The sequence below is a fragment of the Ctenopharyngodon idella genome, chromosome 6 (genome assembly GCF_019924925.1).
Source record: "Ctenopharyngodon idella isolate HZGC_01 chromosome 6, HZGC01, whole genome shotgun sequence".
Lineage (NCBI taxonomy): Eukaryota > Metazoa > Chordata > Actinopteri > Cypriniformes > Xenocyprididae > Ctenopharyngodon > Ctenopharyngodon idella.
In genome coordinates, this window is record NC_067225.1 from 12,006,259 (window position 1) to 12,022,283 (window position 16,025).

The 16,025-nt window shown below is 38.1% G+C and overlaps 1 protein-coding gene across 2 annotated transcripts in view; it reads left to right on the forward strand.

Moving 5' to 3' along the window:
• stk11ip (serine/threonine kinase 11 interacting protein) overlaps nucleotides 1–16,025 on the forward strand; it is a 36,015-nt gene that overhangs the window by 13,271 nt on the left and 6,719 nt on the right. For both annotated transcript variants that reach the window (XR_007930517.1, XM_051896073.1), the window contains exons 15-22: nucleotides 65–267; nucleotides 352–462; nucleotides 1,058–1,226; nucleotides 3,718–3,872; nucleotides 3,967–4,267; nucleotides 5,131–5,231; nucleotides 5,967–6,064; nucleotides 6,893–7,071. Coding sequence is in view for 1 of the 2 variants with exons in the window: in XM_051896073.1 (XP_051752033.1) it covers nucleotides 65–267; nucleotides 352–462; nucleotides 1,058–1,226; nucleotides 3,718–3,872; nucleotides 3,967–4,267; nucleotides 5,131–5,231; nucleotides 5,967–6,064; nucleotides 6,893–7,071 (1,317 nt within the window). In the remaining variant the exon portion in view is untranslated. The remainder of the gene's footprint in view (nucleotides 1–64; nucleotides 268–351; nucleotides 463–1,057; nucleotides 1,227–3,717; nucleotides 3,873–3,966; nucleotides 4,268–5,130; nucleotides 5,232–5,966; nucleotides 6,065–6,892; nucleotides 7,072–16,025) is intronic.

Below are 16,025 nucleotides of genomic sequence, written 5' to 3' on the forward strand. Positions count from 1 at the left end.
CCATTGAAGGACCTCTGTAGTTTATGTCCAGAGCTCTTTTTCACTCCTGCTCTTTGTTTAACAGTGGACCTGTGCAGGCCAATGCTGGTGGGGCAGCTGTCAGAGGATGTGGAGACGAATCGAAAAAGGGCCTCTGAACCACTCTTCCTACGAGTGCGGCAGGGTCACCTGCTGGAGGTAGACATGCACCAGGGGTGTGTTAAAACACGAGTGGAGCTGGACTGTTTGCAAGATGTCGTGACCTCTGAGGCCACGTGCACAGTGGAGGTCAAATGACATATCTTCTGTTCATGAAGATCTTTAAGATCTATATCATTATGGAGTTTCACACTCTCTGTTTAAATCTTACAGAACGTGGAGAGGACTCAACCAGCCTTAGAGCTCCACTTCCGGTACATTAGTCGTGAGAGACGTAAACGTTGTTATATAATGTTGGATGACAAGCCACAGGAAGCATTACAGGTAAGGAGATGCGTTCATTATTAGACAGTCAGACTTAATCAGCCAGTTACTGAGATTTACTGTAATTAGGTTAACTTGGGATAAATTAAATTGGTGTTTTACTATTATTTTGTGGTTAAAGTACCAATTTTGCCTTGGCTAATTATAGATAATTATGCAAGAACTGGCAAAAAAAAAAGCTTTTGCAATTGCGTTCCACCATAGTGGAATTGTGAAAAACTGGAGGGAATGATATCTGATGCAACATCAGTTCTGGCAGTCAGATGGTTTGGAGCAATAGAGACAGTTTGCGTGCTTATGCACAATTGCCCAGTAATGTTTAGATTTTTTTGTGTTACTCAGTTTAACCTTAAATAACTACAAAGTAATTTAAAATTTAAAGCTACATGATGTTAGCTAATTCAGTGTTTCCCAACCACTGTGCCACTAGTGACTTATGCATGTCTTTGCAGTTTTGTTGTTTTAGTGCATAGTGGTGTGCCGTGAGATTTTTTTAATTGTCAAAAAAAAAAGGTTGGGAAACACTGACCTAATTGACCTTTCATTATCCTGTCGTTTGACTGGTTTTAAAGAGTTCAGAATTGTGACTCCTCAGGTTTTAGCAGAGGTTCTCTCAAGAGTCGTGGAGGAAAACAAGCGGCAGGTGGATGAGGAGAGACCAGAGACAGTTTGGCTACAGTGCCTGAAGTGTCAGGCTGAGTTCTGCCAGCCAGCCACTGAGTCAGACAGCAGCCTGAGCCACCTGGATGAGCTGAGGAATGAGAGTAAGGATATGGCCCTAAAATTCAAAAAGAGCTTTTTTTTTTTCTTTCATGAGCAAGGCCCTGGAAGGTTAGGCGGATCTACACTCCCACCAGAACATTCCAGGGAGCGGTACAAACACGTGCACCTCTCAACACACTTCTCATTAGTATTACAATTGAGTTCATTCTCTGTGGTCTCTTCCACCTCATTGCAATTAAACACCGTATTCAATTGTGCCATGATGGTTGAGACTACACCATTTGATTGATACTGGTTATTAGCGTGGGGGGAATTTTTAGGTCCTGATCTTTTTTTTCCCCATCTCAGCTTTCAGTGCAAGATTAAGTTGATAGAAAAAACATGAATCAGACTTACCACACGTGGGTGATCATCTTGTTGGAGCATGACAGAACCTGGATAAAATGTCTCGCCAAAGAATTTCATGAATACAGAATGGGTGCCAAGCACTGGGTGTGATAGCTTTTCGTCTTGGGACTCCATCAGGATTTTATCATATGACCCATTTTCAGCGTAACCCACTTAATAGAGTTTTACTTTTGGTAACACTTTATTTTAGGGTTCAATTCTCACTTTTAACTAGTTGCCTATTAGCTTGCATATTACTAGGATATTGCTTGTTTATTAGTACTTATAAAGCACACATTAATGCCTTATTCTGCATGACATTATTCTAAATCCCTTAATCCTACACAATACCTAAACTTAAATGCTACAAAAACTAACTATTAATAAGCAGTAAATTAGGAGTTTGAGGCACAAGTTGTAGTTAATTGTTAGAAACTTTTTTTCCACTCTTACATCTTGCAGGCCATTTTTCTTTTAATGACTGGTTTTAAACACACTTCACCCTTCGCTGCAGCACTGCATAGTTTTAAAACGTGCTTTGACATGCAAACCGGAGGTTCTAGGACATTTGTTCAGCTGCTTTCAGTCTGTTTGCTTGGTGTCCTGCAGATCATCTGGACCAAACACATAGTTGGTTCTGCATGGGGGCAGAGATCAGTGAAGGTGTTTATTTTAAGAGCATTAACATTCTTAACATAAATCTGAAGGAAAGAGCAAGTTAAACACAGTGGTGTGCGGTGGTGTTTTAAAATGAGGAGGCAAAGGCCTCGATTTATTTATATATATATATATATATATATATATATATATATATATATAATCAAATGTAAATTTATGTCCGTATTAAACAAAATTTTCCTGGTAAACATTACATAAAAAAGAGAGACCAAATACAATTCTATTTTGTATTTTTACACTATGCAATGTTCTATTTATTAAAGGGGTGGTTGATTATGATTTCACTTTTTTAACTTTAGTTAGTGTGTAATGTTGCTGTTTGAGCATAAACAACATCTGCAAAGTTACGACGGCTCAAAGTTCAATGCAAAGGGAGATATTTTCTTTTACAGAAATTGCTTTTTAAGGACTGCAATAAACGGCTGGTAGGGACTACAATCAGCTTCTTCCAGGGTTGGTGACATCACAAACCCTAAAATTTACATAAACCCCGCCCCCGAGAACACACAACAAAGATGGGTTGCTTTGGGCTGCTTTAGAGAAGAGGAAGAGTTGTTGTAGTAGAGTGTTGTTGTCATGCCGTCATTTTACACCGGACTGCTTCACAAATGAGGTTCAATTCAATGCTGGATTTGCACAAAAGATTAACATGACGGCACATGCTAGTCGATGAGTTGAATCAACTCCACAGCAACTACATAAATTTATCCACTAACCATTCAGAAACGTCCTAAAAGTTGTAACTTCTTCCTGAGTCTCTCCATCAGTGTCGACTCCGGTTTGAACAATGTAAGGCTGAACACCGTTTGTCATTTTGGCTGCGTGAGATTCTCCAGCTTTGTTGTTGTTGAGCAACCGAAGCTCGAGCTGTTAAAGCTCCACCCTCTTCTGGAAAGGGGGCCGGGAGCAGCAGCTCATTTGCATTTAAAGGGACACACACAAAATATTTTTTGCTCACACCCAAATAGGGGCAAATTTGACAAGCTATAATAAATAATCTGTGGGGTATTTTGAGCTGAAACTTCACACATTCTGTGGACACCAGAGAGTTATATTACATCTTGTGAAAGGGAATGGGAGATGACACTCTGATTGGCTTACTGCACATTACGCCCAAAACACAACCATGACTCATTAAGAGACTAGGTACAACCCTTGGATTCGGACACGCCCTAAGTGCACCTGTACCATGCACTTAGATCATTAAAATAGGGCCCTTTATGTCACATTTTGTAATATTTGCATTGTTATATTTTGGTAATATTGATTATTTTCTCATCTAGTTTTTTTGAGGAGACACTGCCTCCCTTGCCTCCTCGGAGGAAACGCCCCTGGTTAAACCCTCTGTGTACATCTTCTCTGTTTACATTTTCTTTTTATCTGCCATATTTTAGTACCTAAACTGTATTGTGTGGTCTGGATATCTCATGAGTATTTATCTTTGTTCATTTTTATTATTTTCAACAGGTTGTACTGTCATCTGCTCAGAGTGCAATAGTGATCATGTGGTTCAGATGGCTGTCCAACCAGCTCCTTCCACCAGTACACCATTTGAACAGAATGACGCCAGATACTTTACCTTTGATGACAGGGACAACCCTGTCCATCCCCAGCAGAGCGAGGTCTGGGTTTTAATGGTCTTATGGCTTGATATTTCCATGACAGTTCCCCATTACTATTCTCTTTTCACTTACTTAACGTGCTTCTTTCCTCTAGGCGTCATTGCTGTCCCGTGGCAGCCCCATCCATTTGACGCAGCATTCAGAGGCCTCCACAGAGGGAGCCACAACTTACTTTCACACAGCCCATAGCTTCCTGTCCAATTGTTTGACCAGTCAGAACGAGGCATGGGTTGACCAGAAAACTTCTCAACTAATCAGCTTCAGCACTGTGGATGGACAGGAGCAGGGTAGCTCAGAGGGGTTTAAGGAGAAGATGGCTGACAACTCCTGCTACAACGGCTATCAGAAACATCAGGACCAACAGTCACTAAAGCACACGGAAGGATCCAGCAGTGGTAGGTGCTCCACTCTGTGGAAACTAAAGAAGATGAAACTACCCTGGAAAAAGTCATATTGTTATTTGAAATCACACAAAACATTGTAATTATTGGGCCTAAGCCTATTTTAGGGTGGAATTGAACAGGGTTTTTGTGGGTCTTTAAAAAGTTCTGGTTTCACAGACAGGGCTTAAATTAAGCCAGGATTTGGCCTTAGTTCAGTTAGGACATGTAAGTGTTTTTTATAAACATGCCTTAGAAAAAAAAAACATTACTTGCACTTTATTTTACAGTATGTGTACTTACAGTGTACTTAAAAAAAATAATATAAGGTAACTACATGGGTTAAGGTTAGGTTTAGGGGTAGGTTCAGGGTTAGAACCTAGTTATAACCCAGTTATTGCAATTACTATAATAAGTATATAGTATGTACATTGGGAACAGGACTGTAAAATAAAGTGGTACTGATATGTCGATACAAGTTTCTTTCAGTTAAAACAGATCAAACATGCATTTTAGTCTGGGACTAGGCTTAAACCTTGTCTGTGAAACTGGGCAGATGTCTTAAATTCAGTTTAAGGCCATAGAAAGTCTTAAAAGGTATAACAAAAGTCTTAATTATCATTTTAAAATTGTGGATGGAAAAAAACAGGAATCGAATAACACAATAAAGCCTAATGAATACCCCATATGGCGGGCCTTCCTGGCCATAAACAATGTTAATCAAGTGTATAGATATAGCTAGAATTACAGATGTTAGAGATTACAGATATAGAATTATTGATATCACAGGTACTGTCAGATTTTGTTTGTTTTCTGGCACAATAGACTCTACCTTTTTATTCTATTGAGGGTCTTAATCATAATTCTTTTCATTTTAGATCAGTTTGATCTGCTGTCAGAGACAGTGGACCATCGGCTCCAGCTTTTTCTGGATGTGGAAGTGTTTGGGGGGGAAGAGGAGCTTCGCTGCTTTTTAAAGGCAAGATAACCTGTTTACTATGCCCTCATGAACATGAACCGAAAAAACAGACTTGGGAATAGCACAAGTCAAACAAATGCAACCAAGAAGCCATGTTAGATCCTTTATTCATGAAGGTAAATTTATGCTACTTTATCGCTGCAATTTTCAGTCCACCATATCCTATGTTAGTTCATCATGTTTCTCTCATCATCTCTATGGAAAATGGGTGAATTTCTTTATTGTGAACTTTCTGAATGGCTCAGTGTAGTTTCATTATTTCACTGGTGTCCTGCTGGGTGCAGGCACTCTAAATATGGTCAAACTTGCCCCTTTGGCCCCTTCTGGATGCCCTCTACAAGGACAAGGGTGTATCTGCCTTAGCCACCTGGTTTTCTCCAAAGAAACAATCCCATAAGGAAGCCCACAGCAGGACAATGAGATTTAATTGATTTGATACACTCCCTTCACACCAGCCTTTTGCTCGCTCACAGTTTAGAGCCAATGTCTTTCCCTTTGTTAAGTTCAAATTCCAAAGTGCTGGTAACGCTCAAAATACTAATCTAATGCACTCCAGCAAACTACTTAATTATGTTCTTTTGTATTTATTCCAAACATGCTTGAACAGTTTTTAGTCATGATTACTTCGAATGTTTGAAGTAAATGCTGCATTTCTAAGTGCTTCATTGTGCTTCTTCATTTTGAGAAGCTGGAATTGTTTGTATTAACTTTTTTTGTGGTTTCACTTGATTTCAGATGTCCATTGTGAAGTTTGGAGATGCGGTGGAGTTCCATTCCCTCATGGTTGTGTCAGACCAGTACATCTACATCTTAGAGATCACCTCACGGTCTGAGTAAGCAACTTCGGTTAACTTCTTCAGTTTTGAAAGAGCAGCTAACTATTGTTCACTAAAATCAACTTTTAAGTAGGTGTATGGGTAGAAAAAAGAAATTATAATACTTTATTTATTATAATGTAATGGTGCAATATCCAATCCAGCCCACCTAATCAGCATTCTCAGCATACATTAGTGCCAAATTGGGTTTTTCACTCGACTGCTTCACAAACGAGGGTCAATTCAACGCTGGATTTGCACAAAAGATTAACATGACGGCACATGCTAGTCGATGAGTTGAATCAACTCCACAGCAACTACATAAATTTATCCACTAACCATTCAGAAACGTCCAATTTTATTCTAAAAGTTGTAACTTCTTCCTGAGTCTCTCCATCAGTGTCGACTCCGGTTTGAACAATGTAAGGCTGAACACCGTTCGTCATTTTGGCTGTGTGAGATTCTCCAGCTTTGTTGTTGTTGAGCAACTGAAGCGTGAGCTGTTAAAGCTCCGCCCTCTTCTGGAAAGGGGGCCGGGAGCAGCAGCTCATTTGCATTTAAAGGGACACACACAAAAAAGGCATGTTTTTGCTCACACCCAAATAGGGGCAAATTTGACAAGCTATAATAAATGATCTGTGGGGGATTTTGAGCTGAAACTTCACAGACACATTCTGGGAACACCAGAGACTTATATTACATCTTGTGAAAGGGGCATTATAGGTCCCCTTTAATGTTTTTAAATAATAGAAACAAGTGAAACAACATGAAAAACATATATTTACCATCACTTTTCTTTCCATTTCCCCTCTCCCTTTCTTTCACTGTTTCTCACTTCTGATGCAGAGGGCAACCCTCAGACTGGCTGCGGAAGAGAGAAAGCCATCGGTTGTGTGAACTCAGCTATCTGGAGGTGGGTCTGGGCTCTCAGAGCATCCATCTGGAGTTTGATGAGGGGGCAGCAGCGTACACGCTACTAGTGCGAAACAGTGCCCGCTGCAAATGGTTCTTCAGCAAGCTTACAGGCAAGACTTCCTTTTACATGCACTGAGGTTTACCTCATTCTTAGAAGGAAATGAAAAAATAGCAAAGACTTGGGTAAGCCGTGGATTAGCAGGTTTGCTGTTTGCCCGATTGATTAGCAGTTGGACAGCAGTTCAAAGAAAATATTTGCTTCCTGGATGAAAGCAAAAGAATAGTTCAAACAAGATTTAGAAGGAAGTGCTGATTCTGCTGAATGAATGAAGGTGTTTTCCGAAAAAATAATAGGAAGTTATGTGTGCACCCACGTTGTCATTCTTTGTGGTGGTAGTGAATTGAATTGAAGAGTATGGTTACACTTTAGACATTCTACTAACTATAAGTAACTTTGTAACTAACTCTCATTAATTTAAAACTATATGTTAACTATCTCTCAGAACATTAGACTGTTAGGTTTGGGTTAGTAGAATAAGTTGACATGTACATGCAAAGTTACTTCTAGTCAGTAGAATGTCTGTTGGGGACCATCAAAATAAAATGTTAGCAGGTATTAAGCAGACAGTCTAATGGCTGTTAGTTGACATGTAGTTGTAATAGTAGTGTTGTCACTGGAATTTCTAACTTCGATATAATACCTTGAACAAAATCGATATTCGATCCGCAAAAGAAAGAAAATCATACAGGTTTGAAATGACACGAGGGTGAGTAAATGTAAATAACAGAATATTCATTTTTGGGCAAACTATCCCCAAAATATGAAATGAAATACGTGACACATAAAAATAATCCATATTAATCGAGCGGTTTAATCCAAGACTTCTGAAGAGACATGGTCGCTTTATATGATGGACAGATTTTAATTTAGGCTTTTATTCACATCTAAACGTTGATCAATTACCATTACGATCATGTTTGCTCAATCAGTGTATTTGTGTTTTAACAATGGGGTGATTTTGTTGGCATCAGGTGTGCCCAATCCTGTTCCTGGAGATCTATCTACTGTCAGATCCAGACCTGATCCAACACACCTCTCTTTCTGTCATTATCAAGTGCTCCTGAAGATCTAATTAGCTGGTTCAGGTGTGTTTGAACATGATTGGACACCCCTGGGTAACATAGTACAAGGAAGTTTGATTTCAAACTTTAAATTAAATTTACCAAAAAAAGATAAGTAAACACTCAGTATTAAAATAAGATCAAATAAACAAATTACAAAAAAATAGTACAATACAATATAGCTACAGCTGGTATCGGAGTATCGATAATGCGGAAAATGAGTGTTGGAATGGTTTCGGATATTTCATTATCGATACGTATCGAAAAATCGACATTTTTGACAACACTAGTGAGTAGAATGTCTAAAGTGGAATATCGAAATAAAATATTACCAAGTGTAGTCCTATCAATTTACAAACGGAAAGTACTTGATGCTCCCCTCTATGACCCCAAGACATTTGTGGTCAGGAGTCTGTAGAAAACTTTTTATGACTTTTTGAATATTTCCTCAAAGTAATGTATGATATAGCTGTTTGTGAATGTAAAAGGTCTGCAAAGTTTCAAAGATCAAATTGCACAATAAATGGAGTCATTGTTTTATCAAAGGAAAGAACTGATTCTGATCTAGACGACTGAAACGAGTCATCAGTAATTCCAGTCTTACTTCCTGCACAAGTAGGTTTGTAACAAATTTGTATAATGGCAACTTATGGTCTTTATTGGCTTCCTTCCAAAAATGTCTACTTAGGGGTCGTTTACACTAAAAACGGAAAGCTTTTTATGTGTTTTGACCGTTCATTTACACAAAAACAGCGTTTTGGGGGCCTGAAAACGCAAACTTTTGAAAACGAGTTTCAAAGTGCACGTTTTTGAAAACTATATCGTTATTGTCTCCATGTAAACTACAAAAACGCAAATTTGTGTAAACAGTGATGTCATGCGCATGCGTATTACTTGTTCAGTCTATAGGCGCGTCGTTTTTGTTTTTACAAAGTGACATCGCCAACTACTGGCCTGGCAGCATAGTACAGCGTTTTTATTCGTTTTTGCGGATCCGCGTGAATGGGAATCGTTTTGACAACGTTGTCGTCTGTACGCGAAAAACTTTTCTGTTCTTGGTACATCATTGTTGTCTAAACATACCCTTAGACCCACCCTCAAACACTGCAGTTGTAGCTGAGGCCTAGAAGAGTTTGGTTCGTGTTGTCGACATGTGAAGACGCTATTTTCTGCACTGTGAAAGCAAATCCACTTTACGTGCACTTCATTGTTACTGTTGTCACTTTGTATACAAGTGCTGAGGAAGCCTCGAGCTGAAATTCAGATATGGTAATGGATGTTTCATTTCCAACATGCGCTGTAAGCGGAAAACCAATCGCAACAGACTGGGCCATCTGACCAATCAGAGCAGGGTAGGCTCTCAGAAAGGAGGGATTTAGAGAGAATGAATCCCTAATGAAACCATTTCAGACAATGATAAAAGAGGTGATACTGCAATGTATATTATGAGGAAATTAAAGTTTTTTGACTTTGGTTGCATGTAATTCTATTGAAGGAGATCTCCAAAACAAAACAAAAAATAGCATCATAAGGGCACTTGAAGATAACTTGCTTTTATGGTTCTTGGCATTAGTGTGCTAAACACATTAAAATTGTACAAAATGCTGAATTCACATCCATTAAATCTTTTTAAATCAAAGTTTAAAAAAAAACTGTTTAAGATTCACGGACAGTGTATGAACTTTCACTGACAATTCACCAGTACATCAAGCTCAGAAAAAGGATACTTGTGGAAACGGTAACCTTCTGCCATAGCCACTGTGATCTTAGAAGCTGACAGATATCTGACACTCTGACTAGATGCAACCAGACAAAACACTAGGAGTATTTACCTGTCCATCCCAGTGTTCTTTCAGAGGGTGTTCATTTTCACCACATGCTGTTGGAAAACAGAGGAACGTTTGAAAAAAGGGTGTTAGACAGATCACAATACAGCGGAGGCAAAACATTGACCTGATTACCAAAAAAATGGCACATTGTCTGACCTGAGCAATGAAACTGACACTTTTTTTTTTTTTTTCTCACAGCAATCCATTTGTTAATCTTGCGGGAAAAAAAACACAAAATAACACTTAATTTCAACATTTATTTTACTTTATACAGTCTGACACAAAGCATGCTGGGAATTAGAAAACTGCTGCAACTCAATCATGTTAAGTTCAACTTACTACAATCAAATTTTGAGTTCACACAACTTTTTCTATTAAGTAAAATGAACTTTCATTATTATTTGAGTGAAACGAACTCATTTCATTTCATTAATTCCACTGTTGGGCTTTAGAGTGTAGAAAGGATCTTTAAGTTCCTCTGTTCTCTGTTAAGCTTTTGACATTTACCGTCTGAAATTTCACTCAAGAATTTCAGTTTCTTTGGTCAAGCAATGCCATTGTTTTGTTGTTGTTCTTCAAAAGCATTAAGAGTAACTTGTTGGTTGATGGCTGATATGTTTAAAAGTTGAGAGAGGATTTGTTTAATGCCAAGATGAGTTACAGTAAGTTATATTTTTGTTGTTGTCCGTCAATGTCTGTGAGGCTCGAAGCAAAACTTGTCACAAAAGAACTTAGGCTACGTTCAGACTGTCAGTCCAAATCCGATTCTTGTGCATATCCGATTTGAAATCCGATCAGATTTAGCATGTGTGAACGGCCAAAAATCACATGAAATGTGATTCATTTTGAGCTACATTCATACACTGCCCTCCAAAAGTTTGGAAACACCCCTGGCAAAGTGTGGTTTTGGACGATATCAGCATAAATCCTTATCATTTTTTTGGTGCAAATACATTAAAGTAACTTGACATTATCATTGAAGACCAGCAATAATAATTTTCATTTTGATTACATAATAATGGCAATATATATACATGTCAAAGTCAGACATGCCCCTTTGCCAGCTGTGATGCCTGGTTACTAGTTTAAACTTGGCCCAGGTTTGTAAAAGATTTTTGGGTCAGCACACCTTAATAGTTTCAACAATTGATTGCCAATTAAGTTTAGAATACAATGAACCAATTAGAACTCAGTTTAGGTCAGATAGCTGCTAATGGTGGATATTTTGATGAATCGAAAATGTAAGTTTTTTCTATGTATAAACTGTTTATGTAATAAAATATGTTTTCATAGTTTGTGTTATCCCTTATCAGTGCAAAATTATCACAAATTAAAAAGGATTCATGCCAGTATTGTCCAAAACCCCACTTTTCTAGGGCGTTTCCAAACTTTTGGAGGGCAGTGAAATCCTATTCAAATCACATTTCTGAAAATCAGTTTGAGTCTGACAGCTCTGATCAGATTTTGCATAGTTTATGTGACTTTTACACCATGTAAAACGTAAATGTCAGACGTTGTTATAGGAAACATGCTGTAAGTCTCTGCAGAAACAAGGTTGTTTTGTTGCAAAATGCCAGACGAGCAGGAAGTGACAATATAACGGAGACATGTTTTGAAACCAGCGGAGATGACAGCGCAGAATAAAGCCGCTCATTCCAGCCTCCTACAGACGCAGTACAGACGACGCAGTAGTGGTAAATTACATCTGACAACATCTGTATTGCAAACCCCTCCATGTTGCAGTTTTTGTTGTTGTTTTTGGCATAGAAACCAATGCAGATATTCCAGAAAACAAAAGAGCAGCATGGACACACAAATCGGATCTGAACAGTTGCGATACACAATGTGGACAGTCAATAATTTTAGATCAGATTCCAATCGGATTCACAAATAATCGGATTTGGACTGACAGTCTGAACGAAGCCTTTCTTTTTAGGGGGGGCACAGTGCACTGACACTGTACTTCGGGATTAAAGCCCTGATATACTCACAGCGAAGTTCTTTTTCGTTCTTTGCTTAGGGGTTAAAAGAAGTTTGAAATATGTGGCCAACGATAGGGCTGGGACAATCGATTCTGACGTTTTCCAAATGCATCGCGATTCTCCCTTGAATCGATTCTGAGCTTAGTTTTTAACAGCAGATGGCGCTCTAGGCTAGTTTTTAACTGCACACTCAAATGCTCATGAAGAAGAGCGCTGAAGAGCACTCGTGCGTTCGGCTGAGTCTGAGAATGTACTTGCACCTCAGAATGCTTTTATGACGTGAGATTAATGTAAACAGCCCACTGCAAACACTCTTGTAATTCACTTCAACCTTTTTGAACTTCATGAATGATTATTTTATAGAAGGTTCAAGCGTAAGAAATTGGAAGCAAGCAGAGTACGGCTGTTTCTAAAGCACGCAGCGCCATCTGCTGGTAAAAACTAAGCTCAGAATTGATTCCAGAGAGAATCACGATGCATTCTGAAAATCTCAGAATCATTTATCGATTTATTGCAATGATTTATTGTCCCAGCTCTAGGCAATATACTGTTAGTGAACATCCTGGTGATGGTCATGTTTAGATGAATATGTAAAAATGTGCTGCGCACTTTCCTCTCAATAACAATCAACAACGTAATCGCCATGGACCAATTGGAGTTCGAAGGTGTTTACCAGCCAGAGCAAACTTTTCCGGGAAAGCTGTTTTGAACTCCTGAAACAAACACCAAATGAACTTTGTTTTGGTCTAATTTTGTTGAAATTACGTTGTTCTTCGATTTTGCTTTAAGTATATTCTTTTTTAAAGCGGTAACACTGTCTGAGTTTTCTGAGGTCTGAATGATAATGTCCATATTTGATAACGGTAAAGAAAAGATGTGTGAGAAGGCTGTTTTCTGTTTTTGAGAACTTGAGAAAGTAGATCAAACATACGCTACATGACTGAAGATCACTGTCCTGTGTACGCTCAGGTCTCAAAGGTGCGTTAATTGCTGAATTTGAAACAGTCACATATCACAATGTGTCCTTTCATTCGGTCACTGCATAATTAGCTAATGCTGTGGGAACTCCACCCAGGAGTGATGATCTCTAAAGCACGTACTGCACTCACGTACGTGCTCACTAATTCTCACCAATTCACTGACAAATGGAGCTCTACAGTAGCTCTGAGAGATGTACATCTCGACCAATATAACTGAAGCCCAGCACCATTTTATCCAGATTTTTGGTCTTCAGAGTTACAGAGAGCCCAACATGACATTTCCTCATCTTTGTCATTATTCAGTGAGAAAACTGGATTAGTTTCCCCTGTTTTTCTCCAAAATGAAATCAGCACTACAGCTAAATAAATTATATTTTACCTTGTTGAGTTTGCACTCTGTATTGAATGTGATGCAATAAACAAGACTGTATACCACAAAATAATAGCCCTCGTGGGCTGAACGCAAATCAACATTTCATCCAGTCTTTAAATAAATAGGCCAAAAAGATAAATCACTAGTTTAAATACATCTGACGAATGCTTCACTGAAATGAGTCCATCAGAGCAGTCAATCAATCAACATCTGATTCACTTACTGAACTGATGGGCATATTGAAATGTGTCAAAATCATTACTGGCTAATAAACAGGGATCTACACACCCAATTTGACTCAGAAACACTGACAGCTTAGTCTGCATTTTAAAAAGAGCATGCAGTTTGGGTCTAAGATTGGGTCCATTACACAGATCCCCACCCATCAAAGCAAATAATGTGATTCAGTTTGGACTGTGCTGAGACAAGCTTATTGGCAAATTCCTAAATGGCCCTATTAGAGACATCAGAAAGACAGGCATGTGAAAAACGTCCAAAGACAACTTTTGGGGAAATCAGTTTAGTTTATGTACAGTGCTAATTCACACAGAATGTGTTTTGTGGTTAAAAACGCGAGACGCAGGGCAGTGAAATGCATAACGTAAGAACTACATAAGACGTCATGAGAACTAACATAATCACACCTATTATTAAAATTTGTCATCATAAAAATATTTTCAGTTGAAGCTTCAAATTAATGTGGAAACAACATAATGACAATATTTTAAACATTTGTTTAATGGCATCTTTGAAGGTCAGTATCATCCATACCGATACTGATGCCTCTATTAAATAGATTTTATTTCTAGCAATAAAATTAGCAATTATAGCTACTGAATATTACAGTAGAATTGAATGCCCAGCCTAATCAGAATCACAAAATAACTTTTAATTTAAGTGAATGTAAAACAATACTCACATGAACCCATTATAATACATCTGTGTTTGGTGATGTTTCTGTCTGTCAGTACCCTGTTTGAATGACAGCTGTCAGTTTTTTTCCCCACTTTAAAGTTTATTTTACACTTACACAATATATAAGTGATACAATTACAATGATTTGGTATTAATATTTTTATGGGAGGATTGATCCCCCGATACAACATCAGTACTTCAAGCAGGGCCTAGTGAGGAGGTCACAGATGGCATGAACATATACTGTATACTGTAACACTGGCCAAAGGACGTGGAAAAAGACATTCACATAATTATTTCAGGAGCTGCATTAATTAATTTTAATGCGTTAAACAGTAAACAATCACACAAACAGTGTGATATTTTTCCCAGGCCTAATATATCATTCAATTACATACTCTAATGAAACTTTGCATGTGTCATTGAAACCATGCCCTTGTAATATTAATTTTGATTGATATTCAATACAACATGTTAGTCAAAAGTTACAGTAAAAGCAGTTGGTAAGCAAGTAAGTCATTCTTCTTAAAGGATTAGTTCACTTCAGAATTAAAATTTCCTGATAATTTACTCACCCCCATGTCATCCAAGATGTTTATGTCTTGCATCAGTCGAAAAGAAATGAAGGTTTTTGAGGAAAACATTCCAGGATTTTTCTCCATATAGTGGACTTCACTGGGGTTCAACGGGTTGAAGGTCCAAATGTCAGTTTCAGTGCAGCTTCAAAGAGCTCTACATGATCCCAGACGAGGAATAAGAGTCTTATCTAGTGAAACCGTCGGCCATTTTCTAAAAAAAAAAATGTAAAATTATATACTTTTCAACTACAAATGCTCGTCTTGCACTGCTCTGCGATGCGCCACGCATTACGTAATCATGCTGGAAAGGTCACATGGAAAGGTAGGCGGAAGTACCGATCCAGTGTTTACAAAGCAGACGTGCAAAGATTAAGTCAAACACCCTCTACAAAAAAAAGGTAAAACAACAATGTCGGATGATTTTGAAGTTGGAGGAGAAAATGAGATGGAGTCTTTCACCCTATTTCCGTCTACGTCACACTTGACCTTTGCAATGTGATTACGTAATGCCTGGTGCATCACAGAGCAGTGCAAGACGAGCATTTGTGGTTAAAAAGTATATGAATGTTTATTTTTTTTAGAAAATGACCGATGGTTTCTCTAGATAAGACTCTTATTCCTCGTCTGGGATCATGTAGAGCTCTTTGAAGCTGCACTGAAACTGACATTTGGACCTTCAACCCGTTGAACCCCAGTGAAGTCCACTATATGGAGAAAAATCCTGGAGTGTTTTCCTCAAAAACCTTCATTTCTTTTTGACTGAAGAAAGAAAGACATGAACATCTTGGATGACATGGGGGTGAGTAAATTATCAGGAAATTTTAATTCTGAAGTGAACTAATGCTTTAAGGCATTTAAACAAAATGTCTAAAATCATCAACAAATATTATTTTGTCTTTCTTTTTTCTTTTTTTTCTTTTTCAATAAAAATGTTGGTGCTCCTATAATTTCTTTCTTTCAGCTTTATTTTACCATGAAGTTGGTTTAATGTCACTTTTTTTTTTTTTTTCTTCTCTCATTTTGTTTAAAGGGTTAGTTCACCCAAAAATGAAATTTGTCATTAATTACTCTCCCTCATGTCGCTCCAAACCCGTAAAACGTTCGTTCATCTTCAGAACACAAATTAAGATATTTTTGATGAAATCTGAGAGCTTTCCGACCTCCCTGTAGACAACAACGTCCTAACCAATTTCAAGGGCCAGAAAAGTAGTAAAGACGTCGTTAAAATAGTCAACATGACTGCAGTGGTTCAACCTTAATGTTATGAAGAGATGAGAATACTATT